The following is a 16,653-nucleotide window of genomic DNA, read 5'->3' on the forward strand; positions in this document are numbered from 1 at the left end:
TGACTGGGAGGGGCAAAGGGGACTGCAGTACAGAGGGGAAATCCCGCTCTGGGAGCTTCCTTCCAAGTATAGTTGCCAAGATCCATTCTTATACACAAAAGGATCTCAGAAAAATGACCATATATCTAAAATCCTCTCCCTGAAATATCTAGGCTTAAAAGAATAATAATGCTATCTAATTATAATTCAGTGATCTTTAGAAAAGCAACTACATTTAAATTGTATATTTCTCGCCAGGTTCACATTCCTGTTCAGATGCTGTGGTTCAGTATTTTATGTGTTTGTGGAAAGCAGCTGAGCAACGTACAGAATTCTTAGGGATTACTTTTGGCCTCTGTTAATGGCCAGGATACCAGGGACCCCTTGAAGGCTGCACCTTTCTGTCCCTGGGAGGAGAATCACAGCAAAGAGAAGACCACCCTGGCCACATCCACTGGCCAAAAAAGCAGCAGCTGTAATGAGCTTTATTTACCTCTCCCTGCCGGAAAGAACATTTGGCTTCAACTGCCAGCTGATTTGGAACATTTATCAGTCAGAGGGGAAAGTGGCTCCTGTCTTTGTGTGTGTGCACTGATCTCTGATGATGCAGTAATTTATATTCCATCCTTCCTCTAAGAAGCTCAAAGCAGTAAACACGGGGCTATTCGGCTCTTTTTGCTATAAAGAGCCTTGTAAAAGAAGTTGGGATAAGAGAGTGCTGCAGTCCTCCAAGCACTTATCATTTCTTTGCTTATTTTTCTTTGATATAGAAAGTCTTAATAAACTGTTCTTAGAAATGAAAAAGACAAAAGAGATTGCATCAGTCCTATGGTAATTTAGTGAGCGTCATTTGAACTTTGGCCTTTCTGGTTCAAATCCAGGACACTCAACTGCACCTTCCTGCTCTGCATCCCGGGAGCATGGCAACACAAGTGAAGAAACCATTCATAGTTATCCTTTTGGCAGTGAAAAATGTTGGGTGCCTCCTGCTTGCTTTGGAAGCTTTTTAAAAGTTGAAATGTGATTTAGAAGCCCCGGGATCAAACACCTGTTTTTAAAGTAGCTTAGCTGTCTTTGCATATTTACTTAATCTGTAAGATCCAGCTTGGAGTTTCCTAGCTCTTGGGAATTGACAAGGCTTTACTGTTAAAAGCATCTGAACTTTTCTTGCTCTTTTATTTTCTTCCCCTCCAGGCAAGAGGAGCAGACATCCCTGAGATTTCAGGAGAACTACCATTGCGGACATGTGGCAGCACAGCTAGCATGAAAGTGAAGAATGTGAAAAAGTAAGCTGCTTTGTCTCATCATTGTCATTTTTGTAGCTTCTGGGCTCTCGGGGGTTGAGTCCAAGGTACCAGTCAATTTTTTACTGTTGTGCTTAAAAACAAACAAACAAATTAGTGTTATCCAAAGGCAACAGGAAACAGGTTCATATTAGCTGAGAGCCCACCCACACTTTCAGTGCTTCTTAACTTGTTACAGCTGAAAACTAGGAAAGAACAACAGGCAATTATGCACTTCCTCTCCCTTCTCCACAATTCCTTCAAGTAATCTTTTATTACCAGCTGTTTTGGAGTAATAATGACTGAACTGAATCCGACAATATGACCTGGTGCTGCTAGTCTCTAACCATTGGGCCTTAGGGTCATGTACTCCCTTCCTCTCGCTAATACTTTCTCTTAAGTGTCATTAATCATGGCTAATGGTTACATCTCCACAAACTTGAGTTAAAACTGCTTGTCTGCTTTTGTTTCTGTCTACTCAACCCTCTAGACTCAAGCTTCATATGGAGCAATAAACTAATTATGATCTTGTCAAATGATACATAACACTAAACTGTGGTTAGCATAAAGTATGGTTTGCCTCTTCCCTTCTGGTTTCTAACCAGCTTGCAACAGCAAACCCTGATTTATATTTCAGGCATCAAAATAGGCCACAGATAAGCATTCTTTAATCTGTGTGGTATGACATGTTGTCTAAAATAAACTTAAAATATCATTCTTACGTGTAAGAATGAAGTGGGTCTATAACATTAATTCAGAAAAAAGATTTGCCTTTATTAACAGAAGTTGGGGGGGGGTATTTCTTCCAAGTTCCATGCTAACTATATCTTTGATTGTCCTCCTTTCCCTTATTTTGTTCGCTTGTTCCTCTGTTTTTCCTGCCTTAAGCAGAATGCAGGCCTGTATAATCTGCTAGCTGGATTTGTGCTTGACCCTTCTTTAGCTATAATGTTGATTTACGGTTCAGAGGGCTGTCCAACATAGATGGATTTATTCAGAACACCCATCTATCATCTGCTGATTCTCATAGAAAAGCTGATGACCCTATTTTCTAGTAGGGAGAAGCCAGATGCTAAATCTCATTTCCCTCTTAAATTCCCATGGGAAGAGTGAGTGGTGATCACAATCTTCTTGTTTCACAACCGGAATATTTGCTCTAGGAGGTAAAGCCAGCTTCAGCACCTGCTTAAATATAGCCTCATTACACCAGAAAATTTATGCAGTTGGGATGCTTGAAAGGCACTTAGGATGCATAAGATTTAAACTAGACAAAGAATTTTAAAAAAATTCTCTTACCCCTCCTGCCCCCTCCCCCAGATCTACCAATCCTGGACTGATGGGCTGTGATTCCTTTCACAGGTAAAATTCTGGTTTCATTTGTTCTGATGGTGTAAGGGCACCCATGTTGCTTGACTACCCCCTCTCCCATGGCATTTGAGGATGAACACCTTGTCCCTGCATCTTCCCTTTAGGCACTGGTGTTCAGTGGGTTGGAATGCACTGTTCTGTTAAAAGCCTGGGACAGATGAAACTTAACAGTTTGCATTCCTTGTAGTCTTCTTTTCCTCACTGCTTCCTTGTGTCACATTGACAGCACTCCCTGTTTTGTTTTACTTGGGATTATTAGGTATCCTAATAATACTTTTGGTATAACCTGTATCTAACTAAGGCAGTGAACTTTAATTGCTGTGATGTTCTACGTCTCATCTGTTACTTGTGTTTCAGGTTATCCTTTACCAAGGGCCACTTTCCAAAGATGGCAGAATGTGCACACTTCCATTATGAAAATGTAGACTTTGGCAATATACAGGTGAGTTTCCTGCCAATGGCATTTTTCTGTTAAGCTGACATTAGTTAACTACATGCAGTTTGGCGAGCTCTATTATAAAGCATGTTATTATTAGGGAACATGTATGTTCACAGTCCACAGGCTGTGAACGTTGTCTACGCCCACCCACTGGTGGTCCTACTCTTACATCTTCTGACTGTTTTGCAACCTCCCTCCAACCTTCCTGCCTCTGTTTGTGCATTTCACATTCTCCCATTCTTCTTTGGATTGGGGCAATCCTGTTTTGAATCTTTATTGCTTCCACATATTTGAATGAGTGTGATCTTCTTTTTCCTAGTAATAATGGGGTGAGTGTGTGACTATTGGACTCTGCAGCACATTTAAAGTGCCCTTGTGTTTCTAATTGAAATCAGTTCTGGCCCCCTTTTGAATAAGTGTTTACTGTTAAATGTAACTCAGGAATGTGCAACAAATAATCTAAATCTGAGTTTTTTATTCTACTCTCATTAAAGGTGACATGAATACTGAATCTTTCCACTGCATTAAACATATATTTCCACAGTAAAGCTATTATTGAAAGTGTTAAAATTGTGCATCCTGACTGATTAAATGGCTTGTATAAGGGAGTTGAATCACAGTCTTGAGACATAAAAGCAGTCTTCTGAATATTATCTGGCATTTCTGATAATGGATTTTTAATTGTGATCTTGCTCCTTGTTTAACAGCTTTTAAACACTTTCCAACTTTTAATAAACATAGCTTAAATAGGACTTTGGTTAAAAGCTTTGCTAAGTTCCCAATTACTCATTGTTCCTAATATTGCTAAAGCTAAACCAACCAATGAAGCTGAATCTAGATCACGCTGCTCCCATGCGTGGTCCAAGGGCCACAAGTGGCCCTCAAGACCCTTTTGGGCTTCCCTCAGCAACATTTGACACCCGCCTCCCTAGTCCTTGCACTGTCTTTGCGAAGCTGGGTAAGTGAGGCTCTGGGAAGGAGGTGTTAGGGCTCTGACAGGGTCCTCATGCCCCCTTCTCAGAGCCTAGTTAGCATTTTCCCAGTTTGGGGAAGGTGGTGGGAGAGTTCTAGGATAACACACAGCTTAACTGACTTTGGGAAGACAGCACGAGGCTGAAAGGATTTGCTGTAACTGCCAATCAGTTGATCAGTAGTTACAGCAAGGCCTTTTGAAATCTGTTTCCAGGTGTGATTTATATTCAAACTGCACCTGCGAATGGTTCCCCCCACCCTGTGACTGGCAGTCCAAATTACACCTGCCAATGGAAAACTTCAGTGGGCCTTACTCTCAGTTCCAATCAGCTGATCAAAGGTGCTGGTTCTCTGCACCAGTCAGTTGATTGGCACTGAGAGCAAGCTCTGTGGACTGCCCTGGGGAGTTTCCCATGCAGCCGATCCCAGAGGACAGTGCCAAACAGCGGATCTGTGTTGTCAGTGAGCCCCACTTGCCGCAGAACAATCAGGAATGCCCTTTAAGTTCCCAATTGTTCCTTTGAAGCCAGGTCTTTAGATGCCCCACACCTGACATCACATATGGCATCAAGTGTAGGGCAAGTGAGGGTGGTTTGGGAAAACAGCCTCTACTGGACCTAATTAAGCTCATGGGCTGGAGGTCCCCCACCACTGGTTTAGCTTGACATCTGAGCATAGCCAGTTACATTGTTTCAGTGTTACTTTTAAATGTGGGTTGAAAATGGAAATTGTTTTATTAACCGATGGAGGGGAAAAGGCTATTGGTGTGTTGTTGTTTGCATGATTACTTACATTTGGGGTGCAACATCTGAATTTGAAGCAAGTCGGTAGGACTGAAATTACTTTTACAAACATGAATTCTTAGATGTTTTACATGTTTACAATTAGTCACTAACAAAATATATAATGAAATATAGGGGACCCAAACAAAAAGAAGGGTATAGGTTAAATAATTGCTGCTCTTTCTTCTAAAATCAGGAATAATAACACTTGATGGATTTGGGTATTTTGTGCACGCCCTGAGATTCTGTTGGGTGAAGGGCAGCCTAGAAAAAAAGCATATGAATGAATGAATGCATAAAAATATTTTCCAGAAAATCAGACAATATGGTTCCTCCCCCACTCTGTTTGACATTCAAGTCTTGGTTTGCAACTGAAGGTATTTAAACAGGCCTCAGCAAATCAAGCTTTAAAATGTTGTTTCCATCAATAAAGTCATGAAGCATATGTATTCTATTTTAGTTTAATATTCTGAAATGAAAAGCTCTTTATTCGTGAAAAAATTACTGAACAGTAAGACTGCTTTGGGATTAAAAATTAGTTAGCTCTGCATATCACAAAATTTACTGGAATACCATCCCTTCAGAAATAGGATGTGCTTTGCTGCTGTCAAGAGCAAGAATTCACCAGTGTATTGAGAGAGTAAATTATATTTATTATTGCATTAATCTTTCAAGACTGAGCTAGTGGATTTTACAGTGTGTGCCAAAAGGTCATTCTTCAAATGATAAACTTAAGTTTGCTCTGTTGGTGAGTGTTTGTGTCATGGACCGGATGGACACAGAGGAGTGGTGGGCAAAACTGGCTGGAGAACCCCCAAGGGAAGAAGGCTCAGAGCCTGAGGAGTGATGGTGGGACAATGATGGGTGGTCACAGGGAGAAGAGGGAGAAGACTGGGAAGAGGAGGTATCAGAAGCTGAAAGAGTAACAGGGCTTAGAAGGGAGAGTCTTGTGGCAGAGAGAAGCCAATAATTGGATGCAGAAGCCGAAGAAGAGGGAGACCAAGAGGCATGGGTGTCTCCCTCTCCTGTTGCGACAAGCTCCCCTCCCCCCTGACTCCCAGATCCAGGAAAGGAATGAAATGGGTGAAGCAAATACAGGTTGCACGCAGGTACAGTCTCCCAATTGCTTGCAGCTCCTCTCCTCCTGGGCAGCCTCCTGAGCACATTACAGTCTTGAGGCTACTATTGCATGGACTACAATGGTCAGGACTACAGTGGTCAGGCTATCCCTATTCAGGAATGGCTGTAGTTGGTGAACCAAACAAAAGGCAGTTTTAGCCACTGAGGCTACCTGGGCCTTCAGAGAGCTCAGGAAGCAGCAGTAAAGATTGCACTCCCCCTGCCCTGGCCTCTGTCCGATACACTATTTGATACACACAAACAGTGTGATGCCGTAGACAAGAATATTCAACAGACGGGAGATGGGCTTTATACAATTCCCTACTCAGCCTAGAAACTGTTCATGATTATAACCGGTTTTCTGTTGTAACATTAAGACTACAAGAAAAGCTGTCAGACTTTGGAATCAAGAGAAATGGTTAGACTCTGAATTCTAACACAATAACAGGAAATCTGGAATACCTCTGGCATACCTTCAAAAATGTCATTTTTGATTTACAGTATTCTGAGCAGTTGGTATTATCCAGTTATGCTGTATGATCAGACTGACAGAGTCTTAATGTGTCTGGGACTAGTGCTTGAATCCAAGGGTAGTACTGTACATGCTAAAATCCAACCATTTCTTGGGTACTCCAAACAATTTGAGAACTCTCACTGTTATGTGTTTCACTGTAGGGAAACGTTACATCAATACTAACTGAAATCTACAGATCGGATTATCAACAGTGTGTGTCACAGCAAAGAACCAAGTATCTAATTCACATACTGACCGTCTTCAACCCCACTTAGCCAGCAACATCTGACAGTATCATAGCACAAGGTGGAGAAAGGCTGTGAATCCACTTATGGAGAAGACTAATTATCAGATCTGGCTGTAGGAAAATGGCTATTGCTTTTTGCCCTCTCTGGGCTAGAATTTTAATTATGGGTAATTAATATTTGAAACATTACGTATTTATTTGTAGCAAAAAAGGTGAGGCTTCACAGTTTTCATATACCAATTCCTTACCAATATCCGTCTCTACAGGAGCTATTTTAAAAACAAAAAAACAATTTCATTGCATTTTTTAATACATAAACAGAAACAAACAAACATAAAGGTATAACAACATCCCTGGGGAGGCAATACTAAGTCTCATATAATATATTTCATATTAATAGGAATACATATGTGAGGTGGCAGAAATGAGCAAAGATATCTATAAACGCAAGGTAATATCTGAAGTAAAAAGCACCATCATGAGTTTTTCACATCACTTTTAGTTCAGATTCCTGCATTGTAGGCGGTTGGATTAGATGACCCTTCTTGTCCCTTCCAAATCTACACTTCTATGATTTTATGATTTCAGTTTTTTAATTTATTTAAAAGACTATTTGTAACACTTAGCATTTTGCAGAAGATACCAAAGCAGCTCACATAAAACATAGAAAAGTCAATAAAAACAGTGACTTGTATCCAGCGCTCCTTCTCATTGAAGTTAATGAACAAGAGTTACTTAACTCCATTATTTTCAGTATGTAGAGTAGAACTTAGCTGGATACAACTCAGTGCATTGAAAACTACACTTTTACAACAGAACCAACAACAGCTGACTCAGAAGATTACCTATTTTCCTTTCCCATTTGCAAAACGGTTATTGGCTATTGGCTTCTATGAACTGCTTAACTGTGGTGTGGAAGAACTATTCCCAAGCCGAGTTCCTAGTTCATTAATTGTGGTCAGCTGGGAGCCAGCATAGAAAGAACACTTTTGGACCCATTCTGCAAAATGGGTCATTATAACTTAGAGCACATGTAAAAAGTGTTACAAAAACTATAAGCAGAAAAGCAGAACAAAATATTGGCTGAAAAACTGAGAAGTTTGGAAAATATATTCTACATCAAAACAGTACTGAGCTGTAGTAAAGGCTTTTCTGGCATTGCTAATACCAATAATACACACATATAATGGGCAGTGCCAGGGATTCCGTGAATAATGGAATGGAATTTTTTGTGTAGCAATGCAACTCCAACCTTAGATCTGTTCCAATGGCCTGTTTTTATGCGGGTACAGATTCTTGCTTTCATACTCAGACTATACTGCCTGAAGGGCTAATTTGTGTCAACTGAGAGATCACATGTGTGAATATTCATTTTTACTTCTACGCCTGAGAGCACAGACAGAAGAAACAAAATGGTCCAGAACTTATCTTGGCACAATGCTATTTGCATTCCATTTCAATACATGGTTTAATAAATAATATCAGTAGTAGGGCTGAAAGCTCCTTTGATTAATCAATCTATTTAGAACTTTGATCACAGATTAAGAGTGCACATCGGTTAGTTGGTCATACAGAGTCCTTTCATGCTCCAAGTAACGCCCTTGCTTGAGTAAAACAATGGCATTACTCTGGCAAAGGCAACTTTGCAACACACACACAATCTCCGTCTTTGTAGAAAATGTATTCAGTACTGCTGACACTGGGAACAAAGCTACATATAGCTTGCAACTCTGCCATGTGAGTGGTTTTATACACAAACACAACGTAAGACTACCACTACAACAACTTCTGAATTCTCTTAACTGCTACCACAATGCTCATTGTTATGACAGGTGTGGGTGGGTGGAGAAAGGTCTGTAATATTGAGGGACTCCAGCTAAACTTACTCCATGGTAATCTCAGTACAGTGGTACCTTGAGTTACATACGCTTCAGGTTACATACGCTTCAGGTTACAGACTCCACTAACCCAGAAATATTTCCTCGGGTTAAGAGCTTTGCTTCAGGATGAGAACAGAAATCGTGCAGCGGTGGCGCAGCAGCAGCAGGAGGCCCCATTAGCTAAAGTGGTGCTTCAGGTTAAGAACAGTTTCAGGTTAAGAACAGACCTCCAGAGCGAATTAAGTTCTTAACCTGAGGTACCACTGTATCTGGTGTCAAAGGTACTGTGCCATTTCAACTATACTCTCCATTGCTTCACATTTTCTTCTCTGCAGAAGTTAATGGGAGCCAGTGGGAACTATGCAAGCAACTGCTATCCGTGTGGTCCTGCCTACCCAGGTTTTGTTTCTTGGCCAGAAAACAATATGAAGGCCTGGGGAGTGTGTGTGTGTGTGTGTGTGTGTGTGTGTGTGTGTGTAAAACACGTGAAAACAACCAAAGATGAAGCTCATGTTAGTTTCCAGAGATACAAACTCTGAATGTTTACAGTACTCTGAAGTATATAGAGGGCTGAATATTGTTATACAAGTTTTCATTCCAAAAAGTAATAAACAGATGCACTCTTGGTATAAATATACTGGTTTGTGAATTATAAGAGCACAGTTTTTTTAAAAAAGGGGGGTGAGGTATGAGAGAAGGTTTTTATTTTTTACAAACGTATCTGAAATGGAACATTTTTCAATTCTGCATTTCAGGGACCAATTTTGTTATGAGGCTGATCTCCCTTAGCCTAACAGTAATAAAAGTGGAGTTGTTGGTATTCTCCAGAGACCCCCCAGGCAAAGTGTTGACACCGCTTTGTCCATTTCACTTGACCTAAATTCTCTCATTCTTGTGAATGAAGTGAGAGTTTCTTCTGTAAAGAACCTCATATTGATCATGCCCCCTGGCACTCAACACACAAAGCTCCATTTCATGAATTTGTCTAGGCTTATTTCTCCAAAAATGAAATGCAAGAGGCTTCTTTTGGTTAATTTTTGAGGACCCACTGTTAAGGACTAATCTGGCTGTTCTGAAACTGTGAAAAACTGCTTTTCCCAGGCTGATTTCTTAAGAGGAAGCTCAGAATTCAAGATGATAGCCAAGTCAGTGTCTTGAACTAGTGCTTTTTGTTTCTTCAGCTGTATTGTAACTTGAGAGAAACAATCAACAACTGAGATGGCTTTAATACCTACAAAATCATTAGAATTTATTTTGAAAGTGTCCCACAACTCATGAAATCAATATCGCAGTCCATATAGTGCCATCAAAACACATTAAAATTTCAAAGTCTTCTGTAAAATGTCTGGCTTATATGACATTTGGCATTCTAAAGCACAGAGCTTTGTTTACTTGCATGACTTTTTAGGCCTTTTGTGTGAAATATAGCCTAGACTAAACGTGAGAAAACAAAGGAGTTGAAATCCCCATTATGCATGGAAAGCTAAAGAGGCATGAGTAGTAAAAGCCTGAAGCATGTGCAAACTGTAATGAGTTTTCAGCTAAATAAACTGGCCTGTTTCTGCAAAAGGTACAGTTCTCTAAATGAATGGTTGACAAGGAGACATAGTTTTGAACAGATGTAGGCCTGGAAAGATGAGAACGTGATGTTAAAACATACAATATCACATTATAGGAAAAAATGTGCTTTTATTCATATCTTCATATCTGTTAAGCTTAGTGATAGACTGCTGGAAATGGAACAGTTGTGTAACTCAAGAGAGAGACTCACTGTTGAAGCAGACAGTGGCTGAAAAAATGAGGAAATCCACACTTGATATTTCAGGAAAAGAACAGTAAAACTAGGCTGTTTAATTTCATGGACCTTATCCATCTTGCATGCTTACAACTTGAAATCCCTCTTCATTTTCTCACATGGACATTTTCTGTCTTTCTAGTGCCCTTATTACCCAAAATGAAGAGAGCCTCTCAGCTTGACGGATTTTAAGTGGAATTCATTTTAAGTGGCATTTTAAGAGGAAGTCATTGTTGTGCTATTTGAAATTTTCTGTCTGTTCAAGCAGCTTTCTAGATGGAATAGTCCTCTCTCTCATATGCTGTTCTGGGGGTTCTGCTCCAATCATTTTTTTGAGGGGGGGGGACAGAGTGAAGTCCCGTTGCACAAGTCAAAGCCCTTGGACAGGGCTTCTGCTGATGGGGTTCATTACGATGGGATTCCCCTATGTTGTTTTTCAGGTACTGCATATTTCCAGCAATTAATGTGATCATATGGTAATCATACAATGTTCTAAATTGCTGAGAAAGCCATGACATCTGGAAGTTGTTGGCATCTGTCTGTCTCAAGAGACAACGGAGTGTGCCTCAAACTGTTGCGTTATCAGCACCAAAGTGACCTCCTCGGAGCTCAGGCTTGGGCACTGCGTACAGAGGTCCTGGGCTGCCCAGACAACAGGACCTCCATCCTGGCCTTGCTGATGTGCAAAGGAAAGCTGATTTTCAAAGGAAAGCAGAGAAATACGCTTGGTGCCAGCTGGGCTGCAGGAGTTGCCAGAAGGAGGCGTACAAGACGCCATCCAACCATCTTCTCTGGATTTGTGTAGAGTTTACTCCTTAGCATTATGTTCTTCTGAAGATATCCTGCAAGGCAGCAGAGGCTTAGGACCAGAGTTTCCTTCTCCCAGATGGATTACCTTCCGAGGTTGACGAGCCCCAGTTACCCCCACGTCCCTCTACGGCATGTGCAGAAACCACCTTCTTGACTGTTGGACCAGCTATCGGTCTTGTCCATTTGATCTGCCAGAGCCCATCTTCATATGCAGGGGAAGTCCCTAATTCATTCTTGGTTTGATGCTCATCGGCTACCCTCACTTGGTTTAGACGGCCAATCAAAGCCATTTCTATGGGTGTGGCCACTGTTGCATCCTGACATCTTCTAAGAGCCACAGGTGAGAGCCGAGTGCAGGGTGGAGTACCAAATGTGGACAAAGTACCCCAGAAGGAGCATGGCATGTCCTTGCCCCCCGATGTACTACCCTCCCCTAATACCCCATACACCCCAGGCTACTTTCTCACAAAATGATGTGAATAGTTCCTGCATATTTTGCCTTGTATCCCTGATGCCAGGAGGGTTAGAGACTTGCTTTTTAAGCAGGAAAGCTGGGAATCCAGGCCAGCTAATGACGCAAATAGAAGCTGAATGGCTGGGCAGTGCAGCAGCCCCCACCATTGTCTAAATCATGTTGTGGCATGAAAAAAATTCCTTTCTTCTTTACATGACAAATAGCTACTATCAAAATGCGCAGATGCACATTATCAATTTTTGCTACGTTTTTGATTATCAATTTTGCCCTGCTCAGGTATAGCTGAGAAAATATATTGATGTATGATTCTGCATGTTGCAAGAGTTGCACACACTATTTTTTGTAGAACACTGCCACCTAGTGTTTAGTGCCACAAAGATGTCCAATAGAAAAAAATTGCAGGTAGCAAAAAAGCAAACATAACATCATCCAAAAAGAACAGCTGTGCAGTGCTTATTCCTTAGGAGTAACTAAAATGTTCCAGAATAGCAAGGAAGCATTTGTGTGCCCCAAAACTCTTATTCAGGTTAGGTGGCCCATAAAAATGGTGTGCAGGGGTAGAAGAGTGAGGGAATGTCATAAGGCATGTTTTTAAAAAAACAAACTTGAACCCAAAGTGCTGGTTGTAACAGTTTTAATATAGAATCACAGGCTGTCTCCTGTACACTTATCTCAGTTTTATCTAATTAAGGTTAGATAAAATAAATTTCAGGTTGCACCAGCAGAGTAATGTGACGGAAGCATGGATGTTCTCCACTTGAAATTAAAGCCGGTTGCCCCCAGCTTTAGATGTTAATAAGGACAGTTGGTGTGTTTGCTTAAGATCAGAGCAATTCTCTGTTGTGTTGTATTCACTGTTGTATCTGGGAATTTGAGGATTGTGAGTGATAGAGATGCTTTTGCAGCTGTGTGTGCCCATATAACAATGCTAAGCTGCAGATTTTTAAAACACTTGTCTACAACACTTTATCTCTTTACCTCCTGAGGGCTAAAATTTTATTCATTTAAAGTGACTCCTGAAACATGGTCTAACAGTACGCGATTTATATGAAAATTGCGAATGATGGCAGCTCTCAAAAACCAACTGCAACTTACTGAGAAGGTGAGGTATGAGGCTTGGGGAGCATGAGGAGTGAGGCACTCTTACTGAAGCTATTCTAGCTGTGGGTTCTGTTCCCTGTTCTCCAAGCTGGCACCTTCCAAATTTTGGACTACAGCTCATCAGCCCTGGCAAGCATGTGAAGGATGATGGATGTTGCTGCCTGAGTACAAGCTGTTAGAATGTGGGGAAGAGAGCTGATTTGTCTGATGAAGGAAATGTATCTGCCTTCCAAAAAAGTGAGGCATTGGTTTGGTACCCACATCTGTTTCCAGCAGAATGTGAAGGTTGTTGTATTCTGTGGTTCTAGTGCCTGCAGGTCTAAGATGGCTGGGAGCAATGGGCAAGGGGCAAGCCACTTTGAAAAATGGGTTAAAAAGCAGGGCATACATTTCATAAAACAAAGGCAGGCAGGCAAATGCTCCACCTGTATTCTCTAGCCAACATTGACTGTTGAAAGATTTGATGGCATGTGTTCTTTAATAATGTAATCTGTAAATTTGTTTTAAATTTACTGTGGGTTTCTAGTTCCAAAATACACAGTAGGAAAGACTAAGGTCGGAAAGATTGCTTCCTGTTTCCTTTTTACACTGATGAGTTACTACATACAAGTTAGAAGTTCCCAGCTCTCTTCTTTTGTTATCATACAGATGCTCCATCTTTTTGGTTTGTACTTCAGAAATTCATTTAGTTCCATTTCTGGCTAATTATATCCCTCTTTAACTCTCAAGGCTGATTCTATTTGTGATCCTGACGTTGTCTCTGCTTACTGTGCAGCCCTTGGGTTTGAGTTTGGAGGCTTATGGAATTCTGACGGTGCAGCTTGAAGAACTGGTTTCCATGGTGATGAGAGAAGTAATTGACCTAAAGGAGACTCAAGAAAGTGCTTGCATGGATTGTGCTAGACCCTAGTGATGGAGGACTGCTGTCACTCTTAAGTGGGAGCCAACAGCCTGTTGGTTAGTTTGCTGAAAAGGGCTTTGGGAGCCTATTAAGCCTAAGAACTGCAGCTTATTTGGCAGTGGGAAGCAAAGCTAATGACCCCAAGCTGACCATTTTACAGATCACTGCCAAAGGAATAGCCTCCTAACCTGTATACTTCTGGCAAAAGAAATGCTAGAGCTGAATTTCTCCCTCTGTGTGCTTATGGAGAGGTTGGGGTGGATGGGAAGCATTACCTGTAAAATAGCCGTAGGACATCACATAAGCATCATTATCATGGTGATTAGTCAGGCATGCCTCCTCTTTAATTCTACATTTTGTTTTGTGTTCATCATGTCTGCTCACTTGCATTTATTTTCTCTCTCTCGAGTCTTATGTTCTAGTCATTATTTGCTATTTGGCTCCCCAGCACGGGGGCCGTAATGTATTGGGGGAGTGCAAAGAGTTGATGTTGAGCTTGCATCATGGACATATTTACATGGAGGTCCCATTCATTTGAACCTCCACGTGGTACACGTGGCCAGCGAAATTTGCATACTTTCACCAACTAAAAAAAGTCTAGTTTGGAGGCTTCAGTTTCTTCCTCCATCTGCATGGCTGCAGTAAGTTCTGACACCATCACTGCCACATATAAACCCTGCTTTTTGGTCAGATGACATTCCAAAACAGATTGTAATTGTGATCATTCAAGATGATACAAGATGGAGGGGTACTAGGATATGTATGGTGTTTTTTTCCTGCCTCCTGGAGTTGGTGGCAATGTTTTTAAAACTGAGGGGAATTTCAAAAGCAAATTCATCCAGCTGAGGTGAATTGGAAATCTGAAAAACACAAAAACATTCATGGGAGGAGAGGGAACATATCCTGCTCTTCTGGCAATGAAACTGCTGCAGCACAGTGGGGAAAAGAGCATATTAAAGAGCATTTGATTTCAGCCATTGTCTATCTCCATGTGTTCTCCCAGACTCTTTAAAATAGCTGTACTCATTATAGTTAGTGCTTTTAGATCTTACTGCTAAATTATTCCCTTTGTTGTTTTTAAATTTCTTTTAGGTACTCTGTCTGTGTTGGTTTTAACATGCTTTACTTATTTATAAGAGATGCGGGTGATGCTGTGGTGTAAACCACTGAGCCTAGGGCTTGCGATCGGAAGGTCGGCGGTTCAAATCCCCGCGACGGGATGAGCTCCTGTTGCTCGGTCCCTGCTCCTGCCAACCTAGCAGTTAGAAAGCACGTCAAAGTGCAAGTAAATAAATAGGTACCGCTCCGGCGGGAAGGTAAATGGCGTTTCCGTGCGCTGCTCTGGTTTCGCCAGAAGCGTCTTAGTCATGCTGGCCACATGACCTGGAAAAACTGTCTGTGGACAAACGTCGTCTCCCTTGGCCAGTAAAGCGAGATGAGCGCCGCAACCCCAGAGTCATTTGCGGCTGGACTTAACTGTCAGGGGTCCTTTACCTTAATAATAATAATAATAATAATAATAATAATAATAATAATAATTTATATCCTGCCCTCCCCAGCTGAAGCCGGGCTCAGGGCGGCTAACAACAATAGAATAGTACAACATCTTTATCTTTACTTATTTATAATTGCTTTTAGTGTTTAAATCTTTTGAACTTAATATTGTATTCTGTATTTTTAATAGTTTGTGACCTATCCAGAGAATTTGGTTAGATGGGCATTATGCAAGTGTAATAAATACAATAAAAAGTAAAATGTGGTATGTTGTCCTACTCACACTAGGACAGGATTTAGCAACGTGTTGTAGTACTCTTGCTGACAATAAGGCATAGTTTGTGTCTTCCTGTATTGTCTTAACATAGTCATTGTGTGAAACTTACTCATCTCTAAAATTAAATGAGATTCCAGTCACAGAAGTAAGATTTTTATTAAATGGACAGATTGATCATAGTTTTGTCTCATCAGAAGTTAGTCTGACTGAGTTCAGTGGGACTTATTCATAGGGGAACCTTCATAGGATTGTAGCTTCAGGCTACTAAGAGATCAGCTTTTCATATTTTGAAAAAAATGAATTGTACCCTTATTTGATATGCTTTTATTTTTAAGGAAAAACTGCTTTGAGTAAAACCCACCACCAAGTGTGTGTATATTAAGGTTACCAGACGTCCCTGTTTCCAGGGGACAGTCCTCGGATTTACAAATCACTCCCCATACAAAACCAATTGAAGTTGAAAAGTGTCCCCGGATTCATTGAAAAAAATCTGGTAACCTTAGCATATATAGGACTTTGTTTTGACTCTGTGCAGGCGAAAAGAACAGTTAATTATAGAAAGCAATAGCTGTACTAGGTTGTTTGAACTCTGAAAGTGGGAGGAACAGGGATTTCTCCCCACTGCTCTGAGGTTTTATTCTGAAATATTCTGGTTAGATTTGATGTGGCTAAAGTTAGGTTTGGTGCTGAAATGGCAGTTCTGAGTCATACTAGTTTTGCAGGGAATAAAGGAATTTGCAATTAGAAGAGTAGCATAAAATATTTCAGAGTCTGAAGACATGTACGCTTACTGTTTTTAGATGTTGGGACAATCGTCTGTATAATACAGATATATGAAGGTGAATCCTATGTGCAGCATTCAAAACTCCCATTGTTCTAGGCACATTTTGCAACAGTTAATTTCATTTGCACAAGCAGTTTCTGAGTTCTGGGCACAGTACTGTTCCTAAGATTTCAGATTAAAACTGCAGAGTGGAAGGAAAGGAGGACCTTTTTCTGCCTCCCCACTTCCAGCTACTCTCTGAAGACTGGAGAAGATACCCTCTTAAGAATATCAGGGAGGTGGGCAGGGGAAGGACTAGAATCATGTGGGGAATGAACATAATATTTTAGCTGCCGTTCATTCATTTCAGCTTTGTATTCTTGTTATAAAAAAGCGCACCTATACATTCCATTATGGGAAGCGGGTGGCGCTGTGGGTTAAAGCCTCAGCACCT

The 16,653-nt window shown here is 40.9% G+C and overlaps 1 protein-coding gene across 7 annotated transcripts in view; it reads left to right on the forward strand.

The window, feature by feature from the left end:
• ARHGAP32 (Rho GTPase activating protein 32) overlaps positions 1-16,653 on the forward strand; it is a 203,648-nt gene that overhangs the window by 97,880 nt on the left and 89,115 nt on the right. For 5 of the 7 annotated variants that reach the window (XM_077919218.1, XM_077919220.1, XM_077919222.1 and 2 more), the window contains exons 3-5: positions 1,174-1,265; positions 2,580-2,621; positions 2,988-3,072. In XM_077919218.1, the coding sequence (XP_077775344.1) occupies positions 1,174-1,265; positions 2,580-2,621; positions 2,988-3,072 (219 nt within the window). The remainder of the gene's footprint in view (positions 1-1,173; positions 1,266-2,579; positions 2,622-2,987; positions 3,073-16,653) is intronic. The other 2 variants (XM_077919219.1, XM_077919224.1) reach the window with 1 other exon arrangement.

The sequence above is a fragment of the Podarcis muralis genome, chromosome 15 (genome assembly GCF_964188315.1).
Source record: "Podarcis muralis chromosome 15, rPodMur119.hap1.1, whole genome shotgun sequence".
In the NCBI taxonomy this organism is placed as follows: domain Eukaryota; kingdom Metazoa; phylum Chordata; class Lepidosauria; order Squamata; family Lacertidae; genus Podarcis; species Podarcis muralis.